Raw genomic sequence first — 6,470 nt, 5'->3', positions numbered from 1 at the left:
GTGTTGGGGGGGGGGTGTTTTGCACGCCAGGGTTTGGCGCCGGCTCGGGACCGAAGCCAAGTTCTTACAAGAAAGCAGATTTCTCCCGAGCCCCGACCGCAGCGCTGCCGGCCCACGCTGCCCTCCCCGCTCGGGGAGAGGCCTCCGGTGGGGACCCAGGCATCCAGGCTGCCCCCCAACCCCCAGCCCAGCCCGGCACGGGGGTCCTGGGGACCGTGTGGTGCTCTGCCCCCCCGCCCTACACGCTCCCTCCCGCAGCCCTGATGAGGAGTGATGGGCGCTACGTGCTCAATGGGGACTGGGCCATCGCCTGGCCGGGGCCCTACGAGGTGGCGGGCACCCGCCTGCAATACACCCGGGCCCCCGATGGCACCGAGACCCTGGAGGCTCCCGGCCCCACGGATGAGGATCTGCACCTCATGGTGAGGTTGGGGGCGGTGAGGGGATGGGGGGAGCCGGCCCCCCCGGCCCCAATGGCTCCCCTTAGCTCTGCCCCGCTGCCCACGCAGGTCCTGCTGCAGGAGCCCAACCCCGGCATCGAGTACGAGTTCTGGTTGCCCCGTGGGCACCCCCAGCTCGGCCGTGGGGATGCCAGCCCCCTGCGGCAGCCCCAGCCCCGGGGGGCCGGCAGCCCCCCACCCCAGGAGCTCCCAGTCACTCCGGTTCCTGCACCACCGTCCCAGCGCAGGGGCTCTGCCATGGAGCCCCCACCGAGGAGCCCCCCCGGCCGGAGCGGGGCTGGGGCTGCTGCAGGTGCCTGCTCCCCTGTGGGGTTTGCATGTGTCCCCCCCAGCTCCCTGCTGTGGGGAGGGGACCCCCGGGGCTTCTGTCCCCCCCCCGGCTCCCTGCTGTGGGGAGGGGACCCCCAGGGCTTCTCCATTAGATGGGGACCTTAAAACAGCTCCCCCTGACTTAACCACCCCCTGGACCCTAAGGAGCCTGGTGTGTCCCCTCTCTCCTTTTGGGATATAGACCCCCAGTGCCCTCTCCCACTGCTGCGGGAGGGGGTTTTGGGGGTGCTGTGTCCCCTCTGCCCCCCCTGAGCTGCTGCAGCTTTGTCCCCACAGGGCGATGCGGGAGGTGCCGCCCGGCCAAGGGACGCTCCCAGCGCATCCGGCACTTCTGCCAGAGCGACTTCGGTGAGCAGGGGGAAGGGGAAGGGGCTCGGGGCGATGCCGGGGGAACGTGCCCACCTCAGGGTGCCCCCCCGTTCGCCCCACAGTCTTCCGGGGCCGGATCCTGGCACGGCGTTTGGTGGGGCAGGAGACGCGCTACGAGGTGGAGGTGAAGACGCCCTACCGGCACCGCTTCCCGCTGGTGGCCAGGGAGTACCTGTGGGTGGCCAACACCTGCGGGTGCCCCCCGCTGCGGGAGGGCGAGGAGTACCTGCTCATGGCCCACAGACACGTCAACTACGAGCGCACGCTCAACCGCATCCTGCTGCAGGACGACGGCTACGCCCGGCCATGGACGCCCCGCGAGGAGCGGCTGGTGCGGGAGGCAGCCCGGCATTGCCCCCAGACCCGGCCACCCTGAGCCCCCCCATCCCCGGCTCCATCGCCTGGGGAGGGGGCGGCCGGTGGGACGTGGGGGCTGGAGACTCTCCTGCCGTGCACCAAACCCCCCGGTCGTGGAGGGGCCAGGGTCCCTGGGGACCCCCCGTCCTGCCCCTCCACCCCGTGCCGGGCATCTCGCCGTCCTTGGGGTCGACTTGGCTGTTGGGGGGTGGGGGGTGGAGGGTGGTAATTTATTTTTTTGCAGAAAATAAACCCATTTATCACCTCACACGCCATGGGGCCCTTCTTGGTTGGGGCCAGCTCAGGGGGTCCCCTGCCTTCCCCACCCCAGGGTCCCCTCCCGCGTCCCCAAGCTGAGCCCCCAGAGCGATGCGCCCTCCCGGCAGCGTGTCCCCGTCCCCGGGATGGACACCCGCCAGCTCTGCATTTCGGGGTCGGGGACCCGCCGCTTATCTCTCTTCCGGCGGAGGCGAGCGGGTCCCTCCCGGAGCCGGAGCCCCCTTGCCCGTAACCCAAGCCGCGGGCTGGCAGGCACAGCCGTGGGGCCCCCCCTGGGGATGGGGACATGCCTGGGGGTGCCGTGGGGATGGCCACCCCGGGAACACTGTGCTGGGCACCCCCGGGGTGCATCACCCACTCTGGGGTGGTCCCACACCCATCTGGGGGTGGGTTTGGAGCCGGTGCTGGGGAAGGGCTGAGCTCTCCCAGCTCGTGTCACTGGTGTCTGTTCCCAAACTGGGCACGGGACTGGGGCTGCAGATGGGGGGTTCCCATGGTGGGTGCCCCCCGGGATCCCCCAAGTGGCAGCTGGAGCCCAGAAGGGTCTTTAACACGTCGGGTAATTAATCAGCAGGAGCCAGAGATGAGCAGCTGGGGCTCTGTACTGGGCTCCCCAGCTGGTCCCAGTAAAGCTCAGGTGATACTGGGTGCTCTGGAGCATGGGGAGGAGGCACTTTGGGTTGATTAGGGCTGGAGAGGTGTCTCCACCCTATAAAAGTGCCCCCTCCTGCCCCTATAGACTGTTTGGGGGTGTCATCCCTGGGCAGGGTGGGGGTGTCCTGCTGCTGTGCCTGTGGGTCCCTGGGGTGGGGGCTCTAGGAGCTTTTTTTGGAGCGAGTGATGCCCGGCAGCCCCGGGGCTGGGGCTCTGCGCTGTCACCTCTGGGTGTCCTGTGCTTGGGGTGTCCCCCTCGGGCTGTCCCAGCCATGGCGGGTTTGGGGACAGTCACCCCACGAGCGAAGAGACCCCGCAGGGAGGACACCAAGGACCTGGGGCTCTCAGCCACCAAGGCCGGGGCTCGCCGGCGGGCCAGGAGCCGGCAGAGGGAGGGGGGCCGGGGGGAGCACTGCCCACCCCAGGGCTGGGACCCCTGGGAGTGTGTCCCATGTCCCCCCCTGGTCCCTGTCACCCCTGGGAAGGGCCGGGTGATGAAGCTGCGGCTCGAAGGAGAGCGTCGCCGACTGCGGTCTGCTCCCCCCTGCCCCGGGGAAAGGGGTGAGTGTGTCCCCCCCCAGGGTAATCCCTGCCTGGGGACAGGGGGGGCTGCCCCACACTGTGCTGACGGGACCCCTCTGACCCACAGAGCCTGCCAGCCCCCCGCTGCAGCCCTGCTATAAGGGTGCCTACTTTTCGGGGCTCCCCACGGATGAGTGCCAGGACCCCGCTGCCCCTAGCCTGTGAGTATGTGGGGGGGTGTCCCTGTGCCCCCCAGACCCACAGCATCCATCCCACGACCCTCTGCCTTCCTCTGGCCAGGCTGGTGCCAGCACCCGGCAGGGATGGTCCCCGGAAGACCCGCAGCACCCCGGAGCGCACCCTGGTCCTGGAGCTGGTGAGCTGGGGGGGCTGGGAGGGGGCTGCGGTGCTGGGGCCGGGGTCTGACTCCCCTCCCTGTCTGCAGGAGGGGACGCTGGTCTGCTCCTCCGTGCTGGCCAGCTGGCAGCAGGGCGCCGTGGCCACCTTCACCACCGTCTTCCAGGGAGACACCTACGAGGTGGGTGCCTCGTGGGGACAGTGGGGTGTTGGGTCCCCGGGGTGGGCACGGAGGGCTGTGACCAGCCGTGGTGTGGCCTCTGTGCCCTTCCCTTGTAGCCCAAGAGGAAGTGGGGGCCCAGGGGCTGAAATCCCAGGGGAGGGGGTGGCTGAGGAGGCCCCCAGGGTCCTGCTGGGGGTGCTGGTCACCCTGTTGGCGGGCACCTTGGTGTCAGAACATGAATGCTGGTGGTTTTTGAGGTTGCCTGATGGTGCTGGTCCCTTCTAGGTCCATGTGAAGCTGCGTCCCCACGTGCAGCAGTTCCTGGAGAACCTTTCCAAGACCTACGAGGTATCCGGAGCTCCTGCATTTCCCTGGGGTCTGTGGGGGGGACACCCCATCGGGGTGGGGGGCACTCGGGCAGCCTCTATAGGGACCGTCACCTGCTCCCCCAGATCTGCATCTTCACAACCGCGAAGCAGGACTATGCCAAGAAGGTCCTGGATGTGCTGGACCCCAAGAAGAAGCTGATCAGGTGATGGCCCTTGGTGAAACCCCACTGGGGACACCCCGTGTGGGGCAGGGACCGGTCCCCACGGGCTCTGTCTCTCCCCCCCCAGGCTCTGCTTCTCCCAGCAGGATTGTCTCTGTGCCCGGGGCTGCTACTGGAAGGACCTGACCCGCCTGGGCAGGGACCTGGCCAAGACGGTGGCCCTGGACCACACCATCCAGGGCTTCCCTGCCCAGGTACCAGCCACACTGGCTCTCATGGTGGGGGGGCAGGTTTGTGTGCCCCGGGAGCACCCTGGCTGTGGTGGCTCCTCCGTGGCCAGCGTTCACCCTCTCTCCCCAGGCTGCCAACTGGATCCCGGTGCCGAGGTGGTGGGGAGACCCTCGGGATGAGGAGCTGCTGCGTCTCACCCCGCTGCTGGGACGGCTGGGACAGGCGGTGAGGACCAAAGGGGGGGGGCTGGGGATGGGGAGGAGACCCGTGCCCCCAGACTCCTCTCCACACAGAGCCCCCCTGTCCCTTCTCTCCCTGTGCAGGACGACGTGCGCACCGAGATCCAGCGGCAGTTCCCGCACCGCAGGCTGCCTGCCGAGGACTAGGACGGGGCAGGGGGCAGCAGGAGGGAGAACCCCCCCCAGGTTCTCCCCACTGTGCTCAGAGGGGTCTGTGGGGCTCGTCCCATGGCGTGGGAGAAGCCAAGCTCCAGCTCTTCCAGGCTCTAACTCGTCCCGTGGCACTGGGCTGGCCGGTTTTTTGGCAAAGCCGTTGTCCCCGGGTCCCTCCCTTGGTGTCCGCAGCCACACTCTGCTCACCCCCCCGGGTGGGCTGCGAGCCATGGATTTCCCCCCCTCCCAGGGCTGGGGGGGTCCCTCTGGGGGACTTTGCTCTCAGCTGCCACTTGAGGAAAAGCTCCGTCCCGGCTCCCTCCTGCCCGTGCTCCGGAAAGTCCGGCCAAGGGCTTTATTCCCGGGTGATTAAACGCTCGGACAAAGGTCTCGCTGTGGGTCTGTGACTCCTGGGCTGCGCAAACACGCTGTGTTTGGGGGGGGGGACATGGGGACACGACACAAAGTGCCCCCCACCCTGTCATGCCAGAGCCCGGTGCGGTGCCGGTGCCCCCCCAGCAGGGCCCCAGCTTGGCAGCTCTCCCCGTGCCCGTCCCGGCCCTGCCTGGTGCCGCGCTGCGTGCCGGGGCACAGCTGCCCGGTGCTGCTGCCAGCCCCCCCGGCACGGCGTTTGTACCCACTGCGTGGGGCAGAGCAGGGCGGTTGTGGGGTGCAAAATCCTCTGGGACACCCCTTCCCTCCCCCTTTTTTATTTTTTTTTAAGGCTGGTGGTAAACAAGAGCCGTGGGGTCACACCGTGGGGGTCCGGGCTGCCCTCCCCGAGCCGTGGGTTGGCGTTTGGCCACCTCTCCCGTGCCAGGAGCTGCGTGGACTCGTGGCTGGGCTCGTGCTGGAGGAATTGGCTGTGGTCACTGTGTGCAGCTGTGTGGAGAGAAGTCACATCTCCTCCTCCTCCTCCTCTTCATGGCCCTCCACCCCCGGGAAAGGACACAGGGCTCCCAGCCCTTCTGGAAATAGCTCTCACGCAGCAGCGTGACGGGCTGGGTCCCCTGGGGATGTGGGGGGACAGGCTGGGTGGGAAGGGAAGCCACCAGCCGTGTCCCTGGCCATGCACAGAGCTGGACGTGGGGTGGGATCAGCCCCAGCACCCCTGGGGAGGGACGTCACCCTTTGGAGAGCGTGGTCTGGAAAGGCAACAAGCAATTTATTTTGGAAGCCGGGTGAGGGCAGCTTCATCCCAGGCTGGGATGGTGCTGCCTGTCCCTCTCTGCAGCCCAGGCTGGTGTCACGCTGTCTTTCCTGCCTGGGGACAGCAGGAGTTACCCTTCACCATGCAAAAGGCCACATAGTAGGTGGCACAGAAGGTGGCTGAGATGACCAGGGTCCCACAGATGAGGAGGAGGAGGAGAAGGTGCCTCTGCAGCCTCTCCTTGTGGGGGGAGCCCTGCAGGGGGGAGCAGGAGCTGGTGAGCTTATCGAGGGTGTCAGGGGGGTGACAGGCCGTGCAGTTGGTGGCCGAAGCGCCCTGGCATGTGTAGCAGGAGGGGTGGCAGCTGGCACAGACACGGGCTGCGTTCCTGGTGGAGGTGGTGGCTCCCTGGGTCCGGCTGTAGAAGCGTGGAGGGCAGTAGGACAGGCAGGAGCGCTGGTGGGCGTACAGGGAGCCACCACACTCTGCAGAAGGACAGTGACATGAGCCGGGCTGTGGGGACATCTGGGGACAAGAGCACTGTCCCCTCTTGCCCCAGGACTCACCCTGGCATGTTCCCTGCGCGTCCCGCCTGACGCACTTGTCCACGGCGGGGACTGCGAGGTGCCGGGCCCTCATGTCCTCAACCGTGCCGTGGAGGTGGAGGGAGACACTGGTCAGCAGACATGGGGGGCAGGAGGGAGTGGGCACCGTG

At 68.0% G+C, this 6,470-nt stretch overlaps 1 protein-coding gene across 1 annotated transcript in view; it reads left to right on the top strand.

The window, feature by feature from the left end:
- ADAMTSL5 (ADAMTS like 5) overlaps window positions 1–1,763 on the top strand; it is a gene marked incomplete at its 5' end in the record, with an annotated part of 4,581 nt that extends 2,818 nt beyond the window's left edge. The window contains 4 exons of the mRNA XM_014955546.1: window positions 259–422; window positions 510–753; window positions 1,068–1,139; window positions 1,223–1,763. Coding sequence (XP_014811032.1) covers window positions 259–422; window positions 510–753; window positions 1,068–1,139; window positions 1,223–1,536 — 794 coding nt within the window. The remainder of the gene's footprint in view (window positions 1–258; window positions 423–509; window positions 754–1,067; window positions 1,140–1,222) is intronic.
- Window positions 1,764–6,470: the final 4,707 nt, after the last annotated feature.

This window comes from Calidris pugnax, unplaced genomic scaffold (assembly GCF_001431845.1).
Source record: "Calidris pugnax isolate Ruff unplaced genomic scaffold, ASM143184v1 scaffold285, whole genome shotgun sequence".
Classification (NCBI taxonomy): domain Eukaryota; kingdom Metazoa; phylum Chordata; class Aves; order Charadriiformes; family Scolopacidae; genus Calidris; species Calidris pugnax.
The sequence above is the reverse complement of the archived record's forward strand: the minus strand, read 5'-3'. Positions and strand labels throughout refer to the sequence as shown.